Source organism: Labrus bergylta, chromosome 5 (assembly GCF_963930695.1).
Source record: "Labrus bergylta chromosome 5, fLabBer1.1, whole genome shotgun sequence".
Taxonomy (NCBI): domain Eukaryota; kingdom Metazoa; phylum Chordata; class Actinopteri; order Labriformes; family Labridae; genus Labrus; species Labrus bergylta.
The window spans coordinates 6,053,381-6,073,514 of NC_089199.1; the positions used below are offsets into that span (position 1 = coordinate 6,053,381).

The window sequence follows — 20,134 nt, forward strand, 5'->3', positions numbered from 1 at the left end:
ATTGGCTTTTGCAGCCAACCTCTAGTGGACACTACTGGAACTGCAGATTTCCCCCTCTGAATTGGCATCAGTTTTCAACACCAGAGGTTGCCACTTGAGAAAAACTCTGTTATGTCTTATTTCCTGGTTGACAGTTTGCCATGGTAACAACTTGTCAGTCATGGCTAGTCACGCCTTAAAGCATAAAATGCTGTGCTGTCTATTTTTGTCCACATACATGGAACCATTAAAAGTGGACATTATTCTCTACTGAAAAAAGTATTTGAAATAGCATAACCTCACTAGAAAAATATTACTGAGGTAATAATCAGCTATATTACCGCTTTTATACAGTCAGACAACCTTTAGGTGACCAAAGGACTTGCCCCCTGCTGGCCATAATGCTATCATTAATTTCACACAATAAAGCCAGCACTGGGCTTCAGATGATTAAAACAGTGTTGTTGTTGTTGTTGTTGTTGTATTGGGTACGCTCTAATTTTCAGTTTTCTCCCTGGACAATATCCCGGCTTGTTTATTTTCCAGTTAGATTTTTCCTTTGTCTGAACATGGCCTATTTTCTGCATATGCTTACAATCGCTCGAGCACAACATTCAATTGCTTTAAGCCCTCCTATTTTCTTTGTCAATACATTTGCTTGACCTGCAAACTTAAAGTCTCAACAGTCAACCATACAACACTGTTTGGTGTACAAAGCATTAAAACAAAGTTTAACAAACCCAGATTTCTCTAAACAGTGAGTCCATTTAGTTAGATTTATTGAGATAATATTGACATGTTTGTATCAATGGTAGTCACCAGGCTTCGAAAACAACAGATACCATTAAAACATTTTGGCAGAACTCAGCTGTATTGACCCTTGGTGACTTTCAGCCGAACATCATTACATACAGTATATTTGTGGGTTGTATTGTTGTGGCATCGTCTTTTGTCATTAAAAAGAAGACATCCTAACAAACTAAATAAAAAGCTAAACACTGTATAGTTTCTTTTTTCAAATAAAAAAAGAAACATAAGATTTTCTGCTCCATAAGGCTAAAAGGAATGAAAAAGCTTATGACCTTCCTTGATCTTCAACACAGATATGCATCAAGAGTCTTGGGCCTCTTTATGTGGCAAGAAAGTAACACAAAAGTTTCACATCACATGGTTTTGTTTTTAAGGGTGATTTTTCTTTTTCTGGTGTAACCCACAGTCTTTCAGTCAATAAATATTTCATGGGTCTTGGAGTCTTTGAGTCAATAGGAACAAATCTATAATACAAAGAGAGATTTGGTGGGCAGTAGAGTTCAGCTACTGTTGATGCTGGATCTAAAGTCAGGTATCTTTGTGGAAATGTAGTCTTAAATGAAGCTCTCTGGTGCTTTTTTTTCCATTCATCCAGTGGAATGTCCATGGGTTTTTTTTTTTTTGCCTTGTTGGTCCCGGGTTTCCACCAATCCTCAAAACACATCATATCCAAACGTCCTACGGTGTTGGTCAAAAAAAACAACGTCTGGTTCCAAACAAGGTTATCTTGGAAACAGATGATGACTATCGTGTGACCTAGAGAGAAGCAGACAGAAAGAAACAAGAGTCAGCAATATGACAACAATTGTGTTAATGACATGAATGAATAGGGATGAAAATAGAGTTGAGTCATTACTGATGACAAATAGTAGTAGCAACACTGAGAACAAGGGCTATCAGACGAGCAGTATGAAAAAAGAGAAATAATAAAACCTGCTGTATTCATTACAGATTAGTCATGTTAGACAAAGTGTAGCCTCAAACAAAATGTGGACAAACAAAATAGTTTACTGTGTCAACAACTAAGTTAAGAATGAAAAAAAAGCCTAAAAGTATGATGGTTGGTAACAAATGTTTGTACGGTACCAAAGTTTCTTCTTTGTTAAGAGTTAACATTTTTAAGAAAACATGTCATTTGTTCAAGTTAGGGCTGTAAATAAAGGTTGTTTTCATAATCAAATGAAGGAATATATCACAAGATGGAGGGATGATGTGACGGGTATCAGCACTGCTGGGTTTCGGTCTTGGGCACAAGGATGCAAGTCGAGCACAGCAGATAATTACAGCTGAGTCAATATCATAGACTGTAAATAAACATGGATGAAGCCTTAGTGACGTCACACATTGGTTACTGAATAGGGCCAATTATATTTTTTTTGTACCAGGCTGTAAACATGTTTATTTCGGCTGTAAAAACTGGCCACTTTAACGGGTGTGTATGTGACTTGCAGGGCTTCTGCAGCCAGCCTTTAGTGGACATTCAAGAAACTACGGTTTTTTGCACTTCCGCATTAGCTTTATTTTTCAACACAGGAAGTTGCTGCTTGGCTGATATCAAGTAAAACATCTTGACTTTGAGTGTGATATTGCTTTTAATCAACAGTTTTACAAGCAGAAAATAGTAGTACAAATAAATGACCAAACATTTTTTACTTTTGTCTCCACCAGTTATACCAACTAAAACATGACTGCTGCTAAGTATCCCTAATTATCTCCATGATTACCACAGACCAGCTACACAATACATGTGTACATAAGCAACATATGCTCCTACAAACATTTAGCAAAAAAACAACATTCTTTTTTTTGTTTAATTAATGGTAGATTAATCATCTCAGCTCTACCACCAATTGTAGCATTCTCATTGAAACCAACTCTTGTTTTGTGCCGCATATCCAGCAACAGCCTGTCTGTCAAAAGCCTGACAGGTTCAAGGTGTTTATATTCCCAGCTGGCTTGTTTAGAATTCAAACATCTGTGGTGCTATACAGGAAGAAAAAAGTGAAAAGACAGTGTGCAGCTAGAAGTCAGATGTAAAGCAATGTACATCATGCTCAGTGATTCCCATGCAAACAGGAGGAATATTATTATTCATGATGGCATACTGCTGGCGTAAGTATTCTCAGACGTTTTCATGAATATTAATCGAAGGGATTGAAAGATTCAGTTTGTACTATTCTCACTTTAAGGATAACTCTAAAAATACTCTGGGACGTGAATGTTGCTCCTTGTTGGTTTGTCCTTTAAAAGTAGAACACGGGTAACTTTTTGACGTGCCCTCTGATGTAGGAGGCACACACACACACACACACACACACACACACACACACACACACACACACACACACACACACACACACACACACACACACACACACACACACACACACACACACACACACACACACACACACACACACACACACACACACACAATTCCAATGCGAATATTCGCACATTATTGTCATCAAATTAGGAAGCGACAGGGTTTCACAAGATGAACCGACAACAGGTATACAACACACAATCAGTCTCCCAAGCAATGAATTTCTAATAGTATATGGAAGTGTGATTTTTCCTGCTGCCATGAGCTGCAGCTGAAACACGTTGCTCGCTGTTTGGGGAGTCACAATTTAATTTTCAGCTCAATGGGACAATCCTGAAGGAATCATGGGTGTGAGGGAGCGTATGAAAATGATTTGGTCCTGCTACTGTAGCAGCAGCAGACAGAAGGCAAAACCTTCATGCATGACGTAAAGCCAGGTTGTTACATGTTGTAAACAAACACTGTTGGAGATGGACTCTGGAATAATTCTCCTGGCAGCAACGATTAGGATTCTAAAAAAGAAAATCAACCTCAAAATATAATTTACAAGCACTGCTGGTTATTTAAGTTGGATTTTTTGTTTCTATTTGACATGTTCCTTCAACACATTAATTATTTTTTTAAAGTATGATTCTTCATATTCACCATTCACTCATGACCAGTTATCTCTGAAGTCTCGCTATGTTGTGCTTAAGTTTACAAGTTGTATTGTAGGATATGTCTGCTGTTAGCATTTCATCCTTCATTACAACCTAAAAAAACAATTGATAAAATCTGAAGGGTCATTGTTAAATATTTTAAGGTAAAACAAGCTAGATAACAGCTAAGAGCAGGACATCACAGGGAAATGGCGGATGTTACAATATGCTCAAAATTCGACCACTCTGTCTCACAACCATTCTTCATTTCTCCATTAGCAAGTTAGCTGTTATAAGCTAGGATAAAGCTAGCTGAATCGGCCTTAAGAAACCAGCAGTCTCCTAAATACATTTCAGAGGAACAAGGCAGGGCAGAGATGTTAGAATAATGTTCAATTCAAAGAACTTAATATTCATATTTAAGGAACTTCATTTAGACTCCTTGCTAGTTTTTCCAAAACATTCAGAATGTTTACTACTTCAGCCGTTAACATTGTCGTTCACAGACATAAGACTTTTGAATTGAACTGTTATTACAGTTTTGTATTTTTCTGTAAAGCAGCGTGGTGTTAACAATATTACAGAAAACATTCTCTCACAGATGCATACTATTTTCAAATCATTGAAAAATATACATATTAGGGTAACGGAAACAATATCATAAACGTCCAAACACTATTAGCTTAAACTCAAGACAGAGTTTAGAGAAAGACAATCAACAGAGTCAGCAGAGACAAAAAAACAACAACAACAACGTACAGTGAAGACAAAAAAAACTGAAGCCAAGAGCAGCCTTATCAAAGCAATTAGCCGGCTGCAGTGTTTTGAGTGTCACTGTGAGGGTTATCGGTGAGTAAACACACAAAGTGGAATCAGGAGAACAGAGAGCAGCTCCTCAGAGTTTTAAAGCTTAAACCGCTTGAGGATGAAAGAGCACACTTGACTGGTCAGCTGCTGGTTCAAAGACCCCCTGACAAACAAACAGAGACCCCTTCCTTTGATGAAGAGGTACTGAAGCACAACATGCGTGTCTGCATGTGCACATCTAGCATCACTACCTGGATAAAAGACTAAAAGATGAGACATGTCTTCTGAATCTAATGCTGTAAGATCAATCTTTGGGACTTTGTATTTAAATGTTTTATTTCTGCTTTCAATACTTCGATAAGTTTGCAAATTGCATGGTCAGTTTCAGCCTCTAGTAATGTCTTAATGGGCCATAAAAACAAATCAATCACCAATAGAGTTATTTAGCTCCTCTTTCATGCTACTTATTGACTAAACATCTTTCAGCCTTTTATATCCACGCATGGTTTTTGACTGACAAAATCGGAGACAAAGAGCCTTGATCTAACACCGCTTGGTCTGACATCAGTGACATTTACTAGTTTTTCATAAAAAAATAAATTAAGAGGTAGAAATAAAAGCTTAAGCTGCTTCAGTTTAATTGGTATCTTTTAAGGTAGATTTCATGATACAGGTTATAGGGCTAAAATAACAGTAAATCTGAGGCGTATTTTCACTGTGCCTTTAAAGTCCATGTTCCTCAGACAGCTATCCATCACCAAACCGTCCACACACTCTGAACAAGCATCACAGCACCTGTCAGGAGGAAAGGCTCAGTGGTTCGCTCTCCTTTCCATCCTCTGATTGATAGGAAGTGAAAAGAGGAGCTGCTGGGGTTATAATTCCTGACATTACCAGCAGGACTATAAAACCGGCTGCTCCAGGACTTGTAGAGGAAAGAGGGAACAACCGGATCTGTCCATGAGGAGGCCTGCAGGGTGAAGGGACATTTGATTTATTGATGTGACTTCCTCATGTGGTGAAATAACACCATCATATTTTATCAACAGTAGCCCCCACTGGACATCAGAGAAGAATTATTTGGATGATAAATGCACTGAAAGTGAGGGGGTTTGTTTGCGTGTTGTTGTTTTGTTGTGTGGGTTATGTAACCAGCTCTTACATTGTTTTGGGGATTTGTAATAAATCTTAAAATCATCAGTGTAAGTGTCTGACCATCTTTGGAGGGATGCTGCACATAGCATTTAGTAGGGTTGCTAACATTAGATATTAATTAAAAAGATAAAGACTGATTAATCAAAAGGTCACCAATGTTTAGACAGTTAAGAAATAAAACACTTTAAAATGTTTAAATCAATAATACAAATAGTCAAGTAAATTCAAAATAACTCTCTGATAATGTTGATTTAAAAAAAAAAAAGACTAGAACTTAGGTTGGAGCAAAGCTTTCTCTGTTCAAGTTCAAGGTTTGTTGTGTGAGATCATCTCAAATCTGTCTGTCTGAAAGCTAAATGCTTTATTCTCACCAGCTTTGTCTGTTTGCTGACAAGGGGTCAGTGGGTTTTCAAGGTTTGTGGCTAAAGGACGCTATATGCTGCTTCTAAAAACTACGATGAAGCGTTTATTTTTTTCCCCTGTAGAAACAGTTGTATTAAAAGCAAAACAAACTAAAAAATTATTAGGCTCAAAGACACAAAAATGGCTGATGTTTTTTTTCAGTTTTCTCCTCCCCCCCCCCATATCCTTTTCTTTAACACGTATATTTTTATTTTTCACAATATTTTTAGGGCTGTTTTTGCTTTTATTAGATAGGGCAGCTGACGAGGGAGAGGAAACGGCGGGAGAACAGAGAGTGGGGGATGACATGCAGCAAAGGGCTGAGGTCAGACCCGAACCCACAGCCGCTGCGACGAGGACCACAGCCTCCATTCATGGGGCATGCGACATAACCGTCAGGCTACTGATGCTCCTTATCTTTCTGACTTGACTGGGACTTCAGTGCTATTGGTCTTAACTTCCACTATGACTAAAAAATGGCAAATGTTGTAGTTTGGATCTGACTATTTGCAGACTTTCAATAGCCACACCTTAAATATGATGTTTTCTTTAAAGTTTTTTGCAGTGATGAAATAAGGTCAGAATTATTAGAAGTGTACAGATGCCATGCCTTTTTTTAATGTCAGCCTTGGTGGTCCTAAAAGGCACGACGGTAGCTGATTTGCAATATGCCTATAAGAACTCCACTTAGACTGATGTCATCTGCAGACTTGACACTTGTTTTGACAACCAGTAACTGAGCTCTGACATATCATAACAAAAAATAATCTACTAAGATTACATTTATTTATGTCATACACCCAGGAGAGGCTTGGATATAAAATATATTTTTTTAATTTTACACAAATTTGAACCTTTTAAAAGTAGAAACCATCTCTTCAACTATATAACACCAGTATGATACTTGTGAGCCTGATCTTGATCCTCAGCAGAGCCTCTATTTATTCCCCAGAATGATGTTAACAGTCCAGGAAGCTTGGCCACAGAGCCCTCCAGCACACACAGGCGGTCCCTCGCTGGCTCTCTGTGGGAGGCAGCGGGGCCACAAGCACGGAGCGACCCCCACTGACTCCCAAATCAAAAAGGAGTCAAGGTTCTGACGGGTTCTACTAGCCACCTGGACCCCTGCTTGTCTGTGCCTCTGTTTCTGCTTTCCTGTGGCTGTGTGAGAGGACATGAATTATTAACCTGGCTAAAATAAAAAAGCTCTGCTTCGTCCAGGCCTCCTGTAGCCATGAATAATGGAACAGGCAGCTCAACTACAGGCGTTTGGTGAGTCAAACACTGGGCCGTGATGGATGGCTAGGGGCCCACAGTGCCCCCCCCCCCTTCACCTACCATCCACTTCAGGTCCACCACACCCTAAAACCCAAAAGACAAATCCACATAACCTCTATTAATCTCTAGAAGTGCTACATCTCGAGCCCTTCACCCTGTATCGGCACATCCCACTCGGCGATTTGACTTCCTGGGGGGATTTTTGTTTGTTTTGTGTTTGTCTGTCTCCTGCCCTGGCTTGCCTTCCTTTGTTTTGATTCACACTGGCACTTCTGAAGTCATATGTAAGCCCTCATCTGATTTTTCAAAGGCTGGATTAGACTCAAGCCTGCTCTTGTCCATCCTTAAAACCTCTGGAACAAATATTGGCTTAAAATAGAAAAAGTACAAATAAGGTTAGAGGCTTATTAACATCCACAGAAATGTGAGTGTAAATACACCTGCATAGCTTTTTTCGAAAACCTACATGAAATTATAAAATACTTCTTTTTTTTTTGACAATCAGGGAAGTGCAAGCCTTTATGTTTCAGGTGTCTGAGTGGGAAGATGAAAGCAGAATCCCTGGCATCTGAAATGATTCATTGTAGTTTGTCACTGAATGCTATTTACATCATAGTTAGCAGCAGTTAGTATACACACAAAAGGTCAGCTGAGACGCCCATGATTCTTCTGAAAGCTTTAAAGTTCATAGAAACTGATTTCTCTGTACCTTTAGCTAGTCAGTGAATTTATTGGAACCATTCATTTGATTGTAGCTCGACACTCGCCGGGTCGCCCTGAAAAAAGATCATCAACGTCCTAAACTACACACTTGCTACCTGTGGCTATCAGTAATCAACCCGTGAGGTTAATATCTGCATTATTACCGGGTGCACACATCTAAATAGCTTCCTTTTGACTTTCCCAATGATTGGATAGTGTGTTTAAATACTAAATAAATAAATAGCCAAGCATAAACATGCCAAATTCAGACCCAGAATCAGTGGGTTTTCAAGGTTTGTGGCTAAAGGACGCTATATACTGCTTCTAAAAACTATGATGAAGCATTTATTTTTTTCCCCTGTAGAAACAGTTGTATTAAAAGCAAAACAAACAAAAAAATTATTAGGCTCAAAGACACAAAAATTGAGTTCCCCCCCCCATATCCTTTTCTTTGTTTTTATTAGATAGGGCAGCTGAAGAGGGAGAGGAAACAATTAGAAAAATAACTGACATTTAAAAGGAAATATTTCAGATTTGGATAAAAGATAGTTTTCAATTGTTGCAGCTTGTTAATCTTGTAAATCCCTACTATAGACTGTATGAAAAAATGGACCACACGACAGCTGCCCTAAAGTGAAGCCAAAACATTTGAAGGGTCATTAGCTCTGCCTACTCCTTGTTAATACATGGGACATGGGTCAAACTTTGAAAACAAAATACACATCTATAAACTTTCCTCAAACACAGTCTCTGTAGTTAGTTCTTATCATGCTGAGTCATGATAAAAAGAGTTAATTTTTCGTACAAACTTAGTTTTAACTATTTATTTGATGCCACAAAATTCATGCCGTGATTGACAGCTGTGTTGACAAATACAGCTCCTGGGAGATTGTGTGCCCCGGATCAGCAGGGCATCATTACTGCTACATGTGCAACATGTAAACACCTATCACTAGTGGGGTGTTGGGTTCACTTTTGTACAACGAAGAGGTGACCTCCATCTTTATAGACTGTCGATGAGCCCTACATTTTATACTTTGGTCAGAAGGATTTTGTCGATATGGTCTTTTCTGTGGCTTTTACACAATAAGCAGGCCTGCAGGAAGGACAACATGATGTTTTGTAAATCATAAAACAGGAGTTGGGTTTACATCGGGGTGAGAGCTAATTAACAGCATCTCCCCGGACCAGATTTCAGATTCCTTTTTGTGAAGTCTGTTCATTTTAAGAAACACTGCGCTGAGACATTTACAGAAACTTCAAAAACACTGCTTGCATTTGGATTAATTATTTCTTATATTTATAAATTTTAATAAAAGGTAAATAGTGTGTGAATCTGAGTGCAAAAACATTAAGGAGGAGATACATGAGAGGCTGAGTCCTGCTCAGTCACCAGCTGTGTTCTGTGATTCCCCGGAGGCTGCTTTTTCCAATTTGTACCGATGAACTCACGGGTGTACAATCAGGCTGTTTATTACAGACGTGATAATTGATTTTCCATTTGTAAAGCTGTCATGAGCTGCGTGCATTCATCTCTCATTTGTCACCTAAACCACCGAGCGAGAACTGTGAGTCCCAGGATAATATCCTCTCTCCATTTATTTCATCTATTTATATACATATTCTTCCTGTTCTCATCTGAGAGAGCGCTCCTAATTAATTCAATATTAATCATTATTACTTTTCAAGTGAATCAAACTGACACATGTTCTTTCAAGCCTGTCATTCAGATGTGTTGGTGAAATCATCAGACGGGACCATGCAGAAACAACACTAATGTTTTGTTGCATATATTAATGTGACACATCATGTTTGTTCATGAGCTATTTTGTTTTGGAGTTCTGCTCTCTTTTCGGTCACATACGCAGAAGAACAATTTGACTGCTCTGGAAATAAGATCCGTCTAAAATTACAAGTTGGACACAACGACCTCCAGAATTGCAACAATGCCGTTGGTGAAATTATGGATGAAAAAAACGTGTTTTATTGTCATTTTACTTTTAAAAAAAAAGTCAGGTTCAGGTAAGGTTATTTGGGTATCAGGATAGGCATATTTTGTTCGCAGCCAGCTAGATTTACATCCATCATGACACTTAGATTACAAAACAGATGTAACAAGAAACAACACATAAGAGAGAAGGTAGACTATTTAAAACCTACTATAACATAATAAAAACATTACAAATTATAAAAAATGATAAAAGTGCTCAAGGTTCCTCCAATCAGGGTGTATAGGAGATAGAAGTCTCAACCAATAAGATCTACAACAAACACAAATAAATATAAAATGTGGTTTTGGACATGAATAAATAAATCCGGCTATATGTGGGATAAATAAATGCTGAGACATGATTAAATTTGTCTGTTTAAAACTCAACATTAATGGGGCACTGATGAACTAGCGGTTAGGTCACCCCCCATGTACGGAGGCTATAGTCCTCCAAGCGGGCTGCCCTGGTTCAAGTCCGTTCTGTGGCTCCTTTCAGGAGTGTAATCCCCAGCTCTCTTCCAATTTCCTATTCTATCCACTGTCCTACCAAATGAAGGCAAAAAACCAAAAATAATTCATCTTTTAAAAACTCAACATTAATTGAATTTGGGGAAGTCTTGAACTGAATGTAGCACATTTCCTGATTGAAGATGTATCCCAACATTAAATATGTAATCTGTATTTATTGAGCTCGGCATTCACTCTCACATCATAATCCAGCTGCTTTCTGGTTTTGTTGAGGAAAAAAAGCTCTTTTGCATCTCAGGCAGCTTTCACAGCTGTACTGTCGTTCACTTCAAGAAGTTTGGATCAAAGACACCTTTTTTGAATACTTGGTTTTCTGGCTCTTCTGGTCTGATTGTGTTCCCACTGTTGATTTTACAAAGAAGCAACAGCTGCTACTGACAGGCACCTCACTGAAGACAGCTTTGGCAACTTTCATCCATCATTGTCTGCTTGGCATGGACTCGTGGGGGAATTCAGATTCTGCAGACTGACAGCGAGTCATTCACCACAGACCTGCACCTTCATTTGTCCTGGATAAGATTAGCAGGATTAACTCGTAAAAACTGTTATATGTTGATACTGCAGATTGATACTGCAGGACATTTACAGCTGTGACAGACAGGTGAGACTGGGGCAGATTTTTTTATTTATTCATATAAGTAGCACAGAAGTCTGCCTGAAAAAAAAAGAAAAAAAACAATATTTTTAGAGCTTTCAATCACTCTGGAAAGAAAGAGGCAAAGAGGTGGAGTTGAGGCTTCCTGTCAGTCAACTAAGCCCTCCGAAATATACAAATTTATGCAGGACCCATGGCCTTCATGAAGCCCCTGTACAGTTTATTACCAACAAAGAAACAACTTTTTCAAACCAAACTATTTTTATATCCAGGCTGTAAAGATATTTAACCTAATGAGGAGGAGGTTGCTGCTTGATTCAACCGACAATCAAATGCACTGGAAACAGTTCAAACTGAACAGGACAAACAAACAAAAAAACCACAATGTTACATTATTATTATACAAGTAGAATTCATTTTAAACAATAACTAATATTATAGAGTCTTACTCTTATATACAGTCTTAATATTTAAACAATGACCGGATATCAGGGAAAATTAGTTTTTCGGGCTTTAAATAATTCCAGAGGTCAGTTTCACTTTAGAGTTCAAACAGAACCTCAAGAGCAATCCTACCAGGTGACACACTTCAACCAGACCCAGACTAGTTATCTGTAAAAGCAGGCTCAAAATCCTACAAATGGCAGTCGCTTCTCCAGAACTTCCTTGCTCTGTCCCACAGATTTACACTTTCTCTCCACAAACTTTAAAGTCAGAGCTCCAGCATCGACTACACAATCTACTACCAAATAAGCGACTTGAGTAATAATACAATAAAAGGGAGGTAGTTACACATCCGTAACAGAGTGCGAGCTGTAGCTAAATAGATAGCTGAACTTGACTGACCTCTTTCTACTGTTGTAGGCCGACTGCTTTAGGAAACCCTTCACTGCCTCTCCCCAGTGAGTCACATCTTCTTCTTCTGCTGCTGCCTCCTACTCTGCCTGCTCTGTTCTCAAGTCAAGTCAAGTGGATGTTAAAAAAAAAAAAAAAATGTCTCCAGTGCTCTCTCTTCTTTAGCTCTTCCTTTTCAAACACTTCAGAAGCACCCTTCCATTATTCTGGGGTCACAACTATTATCCAAAGCCGTGCATTTGGCGGTCCTTTTCATTGGCTCTAATTTGTAGATTTGAAGTAGGACACTTGACGAATATCTAGACAGATATTTAGAGAACGGAAAACCCACCTTGGTTGTCTTAACTTTGTTTCCTGTACTGCAGCTCCATCCTTTGAGATCGGGCAGCACTTTACACTCTTCTCCATCCATGCAGGGATGCATCTGGCACCACCACTTCTGTGCAACTATGGATGCTGAGGAGAAAGGACAAAAGAAACTGTAAAACAAAAAACAAAGGGAGGCAATTGACAACCAAGTGTAGCCCCTTCTGCCCGGTCTGAAGCAACAACAGTGCGTTTGGTTTCTCTCCACATCACAGTGATTGAAAAGAGAAGTGAGTCTTTTGATCCGTCAGACCTGCACCCATGTGTTTTTCTACATTTGAATTAAAGGCTGTGAGTCAATGTCAAGCTGTTGGACGTTGTGAGCAGGTGCTCAGGTGTGAGCCGGGCGGATGTTTACGTAGGAGGGGGTAATAAAGCGTGCAGCGGAGGCTGCCAGCGTCAAGGTCTTAAGCTGCTCCGAGGAGGCCTGCAGGGGGAGAAACAGCTCCCCCTGAAATTTGTAAAGTAAAAAGAGAAGTGTCAAAATAGAGGAAGCCTCCGTCAGAGCGAGGAGAGGAGACAGGGATCGATTCACCCGTGACTAAGGCCACTTTTGACTTGATATGAAATGACCCGGCCTTCTGCTCTGATATAACCTCCACAGACAAAAAGGGCGAACAAATAAACTGCAGAGAGATTTGATTTGAGACATTATAAAGCCTTCAGGTTCACATCAGCAAAAACAAAAAAAATGATATATCTGTATTCTCTTCTTCCGCTACAATGAACCACTCATACCTGAACAATCACAGTGCACAGAGACAGGGGTGACATTTTTTTTGCACCGTTTCGTAGCACATTTCCTCCCTAATTAGGAGTCAGTCACAAATCATTACCAAAAGCGTAATGAGAAGAAGGCTTGTGTTGCGTACCGTCTACACAAGATGGAGCCGCTCTTGTTGTTCCCGCCACCTGTCCAGGAAAGCAGGAGCATTTGACAGTCTGGGATCGCTCCTCGATCTTGTTCTTGTTGCAGCACCGGTGTGCAGCAATTACCTCACAGGTCCCCGCTTTCACATGAACTGAAACAAACACACACAGAAAAACACACATACACACATAAAGGTTAGAATGCATAAGGGCTTTATGCAACACAAATTCAACATTCTGGAGATTTCTAACCAAAGCATCATAAACAAAGAATTTTACATTTTTTACATTGATTTTTTAAGTTCTCAGGTGTTCAAACTTTTCTTTCTTTATGTTTGATAAAGATTTTTTTTATTCTGAATATTTTATTTTATACAAAATAAGTGATGATATCAAAAAGCACCTACAGTAGTTTAAGCCTGTTCCCTCTCTGAGTTACTCAGCTGCAGCTCATCAGCTTTACTGAAGACATACAACATTAAAGAAATGAGTATTTACAAAGTATGTATTTGATTTCTTCTAAAAGATCACCTCAAGCTTTAAAACTGTTGGCCATTGTATTTTTGTTGTTGTTGCAAAAATGACTAAAAAAGTGATAGAAAAGCAACACTGGGGACTTTTTTCACCTGCAGATCAAAACACATTATAGGCTAAATTAATAAAGTGAATGGGGTTTAAGTTTTTGATTTTCCTTTTTTTCTACGTCACATTCAATGTTTTCTTTTAATTCAATGAAAATACATTGCTGTGGGCTTAGTTGGTAGAGTCAGTCGTCCCTCACCAGAAGGTTGGGAGATATGAGGGATTACCGTAATTATGATAAAATAAAGTGGAAAGAAAATGTGGAGAAATCAAACAACATAAATATTAAATGTCTCAAGGCACATTTTGTTTAAGTGTGTTCAAACCATGTTGTAAGGTGTGGATGTTTGTGTTTTAGGTAGAGACATGATTTGTGGTGTGTAATCTAAAAGAGATAGTGTGAAGAGACCGGGTAAAACCTCCATGTGGAGAATAATGACTTAAACAAACATTGATGAATACACAACTATACCACCAACATTCATACCAAAGGAAGTCAGAAAGCCTTTCCTAGTTTTGATGAACGCTATCAAAATTAATGAAGATGTCACCCAGTGCAGTTAAAGTTTATTAATGTGGCTTAATTTATTCTTAGACAACAATGAATCTTGGGCTAAGAGACATTAAATTGTAACGTTTTTGGTTCACAAACACTTTCATGGAAGATTAATTCTATTGTCGACTTTTGGTGTTTTTATGAACCTTATTGTGATTCCACCAAAGCGCTGGAAACAAACTGCAAACTTCATCAATCTTTCTTTTTTTTTTTTAATGAATCGTGACCCTTAGCTACAGCAAGAACTGCGGGGGGAACTGCAGGTCTGTCAGAGGACGTGTAAGTACTTTCTCCACCTGGTCTTGTTTCAAACATCCAATCCCAATGTCTTCTTGAAATCCAGGTCATCTCCCCGATGAATGACCCCAGCTGTGAACCCCGGCACAGCCCCACCTGTCCACGTATCCTTGAGAAACGAACTAATCCTCTGACCTTGTGACCCCAAAAGAGGACTAACGGAGAACATCTCCTCTGGGATAACATGAACGCAGCTACAGAACATTAAAAAAAACACACACACACACACACACACACACACACACACACACACACACACACACACACACACACACACACACACACACACACACACACACACACACACATACTTTGAAAATGACTTAATTAACATCACTAAACTGCTTATTTAGGTGAAAGAACATTACAATATCAATTACAAGGACGCAGTTCTCACCAACATTAAGTTTGATCAAACATCAATACAGCTCTCTAGTTTATATGCATTACTTTTCTGCATAGACTCATCACCATTCGAAGCATGTTTGTGTATTTACACACAACAATCTGGATTGGATGGTTGGGAAAAAACAATGAAAAAAGCATTTGAAAAGTTTTGACATTCCCGTCAGACGAGCCTTAATTACGCCTGTAAAGATTTTCAATTTGGATCTTGACTTGAAAATAGATTGCAAAGGAGCGCCCATCTTCCCATTAGCTAGCAATCCGAAAATCTCATCTACAACATTAAAAACATTTCGCCTCCAATCAATAAGGTGCTATTCACATTCCCACAAAAGGCAAGACAACAATTGGCCATCGAGTGCCTTTCAGCGAGCAGAAACTTACTGATGCAAAAACAGGTCAGGCCCTGTGCCCTTCATGTGATTATCTTAAAGCCAGCAGCACGCCCTCCGGTCAAAGTTAATTTCACAAGTTGGAGAAGCTTTTTGAGAGAATATTCCAACTTTGTTTAATGATAGATAACGCATGGACAAAAGGCAAGGTCCCGACGAGCAAAGACAATTATCACCATTCACCTGATTATAAGAGAAAACAAATTACATGTGTTAGCCGTCAGAGAGAGAGAGGTCGATGAGTTCAACCGGCCAGCAGAACAAATCAAAAATCAACACAGCAGTACAATGACATGAGATTACATCTCCTATGTGGGGGGGGGGGGGGGGGGGGGGGTACATATATAATAATGTATAATATAAGATTTGATCCACAAAAATATTTTTCTTATCTTTTCATATTACCAGACTCTCTAACTTGGATACCATTGCATCATTCCTCATTCATTGCTTTTGTCCAGTTTATGTTCTTAACCTTGTCTGCCGGTCTTGTACAACAATGTGTCTGCTTGGATGTGTTTTTGCTGTCCGCCCACTCTGCTGTGATGATAGAACAAAGCTGTACAGGGCGAGCAGCGGCTGGTCGGTCTGGGACTCTGCTCTCATTAAGGCGCAGTAAGCGGCTGGTCGGGTCTGCCCGTGTGGAGAGATCTGCTGATTAAGAGCGGAGCTGCTGGCAGGGGTCGCTGACTCTGAGGCCGGACCTGAAACCACCATGCAGTGTGGACAGGAAGTGAGGTCAGAGAGCAGGGCGCCGCGGTCAACCCAAGCTGGTAACGATCCGTATGAGAAGAAACAACCATTAACTGTCTGGCAACCGCTGACCCTATACAGTGTATATACTGAGCTTTTGGCCTGTGAGAAAACGTGTATTAAGAAACTTAACGAGAATAAGAAAATTTTACTTTGCAATGAGGGTCTCATTGAAGGTTACCACCAATAAAGAAGAGGGGGAAAAAATAATACTAAAACAAAAATATAAAACACAACAAAAAACTTTATAGTTAGAGTTCTGAGGAGAATATTGACACGGCTCTTATATCTTACTGTTCCAATAACAGCCATATACAGTTTAGATAGTGAAGCTGCTATTAAACCAATATTTGTTGATATTAAAGCTTCACTTTGGTGTGATTTAAGAAATAGATAAATGTATTAATTTATGATCTCTAGAGTTGGTTAAAGGAGAGCTTTTTAACATGTAGAAACATGTGAAATATATAGAAACCGTGTTCACATCTGAAAAATGCATTCTGCATTTTCATGGTGTTATGTGTTTAGTAATGTAAAGGCAACACGGATAGGACAGACTTACAAAACAGACGATAGACACAAACCTTCATATCTACCCTCACAAGCCCTATTCAGACTGCCGTTTCAAGCCGCGATATTAACGCCACTGTGACCGTTCTCCTTCGATCTGAATCTGTAGGTGAAAATGGCGGGACGAAGTGTTCCCCCTTCTGTACAGTCTTAGGAGGTAGTAACAGAGGCGTTATGGAGGCGTTACAGAGTAGAGACAGCGGGGGAGCGCAGTGATGTGTGTGCGTGCATGTCTGACTGTGTGTCTATTTGGATCTCCCGCTATGCCGTGCTTTCACAACGCTGTAATGCAATGTGAATTCACAGACTGGGACACAAATATTACCGCGTCACAGAATCAATATGAACGTACAAAGACATGATGACCTCTGAGCTCAGTTAAGGCACTTTTGCAAAAATAAAAAAAAATTCAAAAACGGCTACTGTAAATGATGGTAACACTTTCGATCACGTTGAGGAGTTTACATATCTGGGAAGTCTCCACAGCAACGACATTGCATGGATCAGTGACATCAGCATACGGCTTGGGAAAGCTTGCACTAAAGACTTGAGACTTCAAACCAGCTTTGGAAGTCAAAGTAGTAAAAACCAAGATCTGACTGTTTTAACAGTAAAGTTAAATCAGTTCTTCTGTTCGACTCAGGCTGCTGGCGAGTTGATAAAAGTGACTTAAAAAAAAGATAAATACATTCCACAACATGGATAGTATGTTCACAATCAGTTCTTCTGTTCGCCTCAGGCTGCTGGCGAGTTGATAAAAGTGACTTAAAAAAAAGATAAATAGATTCCACAACATGGATAGTATGTTCGGAAGATATGTTGAATGTTTCAGCCTGGAAAGATCAATAATGGGGACCTTCACTAGAAAACAATCTGTTGCAATGTGTTGCTGGAAATCAATCATCGACTGCTATGTTGGCTCGGACATGTCCTCAGAGTGGACCAGGACCACATCCCTAAAGAAGCCTTGAGTTGGACCCCATCAGGAAAGAGAAAACAAAGAAGGCAAGAAACAACCTAGCAGGAAGCTGTGACCATGTAACCAACAAGGACTAACATAACTTGTGGGGAGGCCCGACACACTGACCAGTATATCAAATGGAAGCAGATAGTCGCAGCGTTATGTCTCACAGGAAGCAGAGGGAATTAAATGGGTAAGTTATTCTAAAGGCACCCAGTTTGAAAGCTGACATAAATCTTTACAATCACGTTTTATTTGTGATTAAAACTAATTTGTGTTATATATCTTATATGTCATAGGTTTACAACCATGGCTTCTTTAGTGTTCCTGGTGTTCCTTTTAATGGATAAAAGGTACTCCAAAGGGGTGTTGAAGTAATTCTAAGTAATTCTATTCTATGTAGCAAAACGTTTCCATAAATCATTTAATATTCATCCATTATTTAGAGAACCCTGTGGGCATATTTCACACAAGCAGAGGTGTGTTTCAGTCTAACATACATGATGCAAATATGTGGGAGCTGCAGCTCTGGGCGAGTAAGAGGTCAATGCTTTTGCTCAAGGACACTTTGACAATGGAGGAGAGGACCAGTGAACCTTTGATTCTCTGGTTGTAAAATGGTCTGTCTAACCACAGGGTCACCCTGTCGCCCTGTTCACAGGACAAACCTGCTCTTTATACAGCATCAAAGGGTGCAGCTGTGTGTGCGAGGCACGAGCTGTACCACATACATGTGGCAGGAACGCTTTCTCTGCATGTGCTTGTGTGTGTGTGTGTGTGTGTGTGTGTATCCAGGCAGTTGTGTAAATGACTCACAACACCTGTGATCAATACATTTCTATTAAAGCACTTAGGACTGTCATCAGTTAGAATCAGCAGGCCCCCGCGTCAGCAAGAGGAAGAGATGAGAGACAAAGAAGGGTGAAAGGACAGAGACCACTAATGAGAACTGGCAGAAGGCCCAACCCTCCAGGCGATCGATACCACTCTGAAGCAGAGCACTCCGCACTACAATCGTACTCATCGATAGCCGATTGATAAACGCCAATATGTGGCCGGAACCTGCAGAGGTAGAGGAGAGAAAGGAGGGAAAAGAACCGTTTCCTACCCTTCTATACCCAACCATAAAATATTTTTTTAATTAATGAGAACAGCAAATAATCAGGATCAGGATTGGGTTGAAAAACAACATGAAACCTGAGTCTATACATATTGTCATATTGATGTAACTTTAACAATTAATTAACTACAATCTTGACCTAGTTTGAAAACTGAATGTTCAGAATGTCATCTTGATACATAATATTTGCACAATCTTGTGTCGGTGTTCTTCTCTACGTCGATTCATCTGTGGACATATTTTTCCTTGTCAGCTCTCCACAGAGGTGTTGCACATTTGACAGGTGTGTTGTGACAGCTGATGTAGAACACGATAAAAGGATTCAAGTGGTTGGCAAAGTTTCCTTAACAACAAGTTCTATATTTAGATGTTTTAAATGGAGGGGAAGCTTGGACAAAACACGACGACCAAAAACAACAACAAAGAACAAAAAACCGCATAAAATAAGAAGAGATTTTCAAATGGTTTCAAAATCTCATATTTCCATATGATCAGATGTATAGAACATAATATCAATAAACGTTAAATATACTTTTTTGGGATTGGACAGATGAAGAGAGAGATACCGTTAGTCATTGGATATGTTAGTATTGGCTGATATTATTACTCGGTCAGGCTTTAAAAGTAGACAAGTTGACAGTCAAGTTACACTTTTCTTTTAAGATGTTCTTTTTATGTCAGCAGCACTCTTTGTTTTGATATCACACATTTTAATGAAGAACAAAAAGGCAGGTAGAGAGAAGGACTTGATTTATAAAATTTGCTTTTTGGGGGAGTTAATTTTTGTTCTAACATTTGGTAAAAGCCCAGTATAATTAAATGTTCTGATTCAATCAATAGTTCCCTTCACATTTTGCACAAAGTAAAAAACTGTGAAGACAATTGACTGGATGGAATTCATGCATATTAACATGGAAGACAGTGCAGCACCATTAACAAATCTGAGGTCAACTGAGCAATAAATTGTGTTTTGAGGCTGATATTTGCTAAGATAAGACATTTATATACCGATAGCTCATATGGATTCAAAGTTGTTTTTATTGGTTCAAAATGAATTTGCTCTCAGTTTTAAAAAAGCACTTGAGAGTTTCCACCGGATACTAAACCTTATGGGGGCAGCTCTGTTCTCTCCTCTCTCTTCTGAAACTTGTTGACAGTCTCGGGGTAAAAAGCTTGCTCCTGTTGTACAAAGACCTA

The 20,134-nt window shown here is 39.2% G+C and overlaps 1 protein-coding gene across 1 annotated transcript in view; it reads right to left on the reverse strand.

The window, feature by feature from the left end:
- Window positions 1-741: 741 nt before the first annotated feature.
- tafa3a (TAFA chemokine like family member 3a) overlaps window positions 742-20,134 on the reverse strand; it is a 110,125-nt gene continuing 90,732 nt past the window's right edge. The window contains exons 3-5 of the mRNA XM_020629399.3: window positions 13,304-13,453; window positions 12,397-12,521; window positions 742-1,545 (exon numbers count right to left, since the gene is read on the reverse strand). Coding sequence (XP_020485055.1) covers window positions 1,534-1,545; window positions 12,397-12,521; window positions 13,304-13,453 — 287 coding nt within the window. The 3' untranslated portion in view covers window positions 742-1,533. The remainder of the gene's footprint in view (window positions 1,546-12,396; window positions 12,522-13,303; window positions 13,454-20,134) is intronic.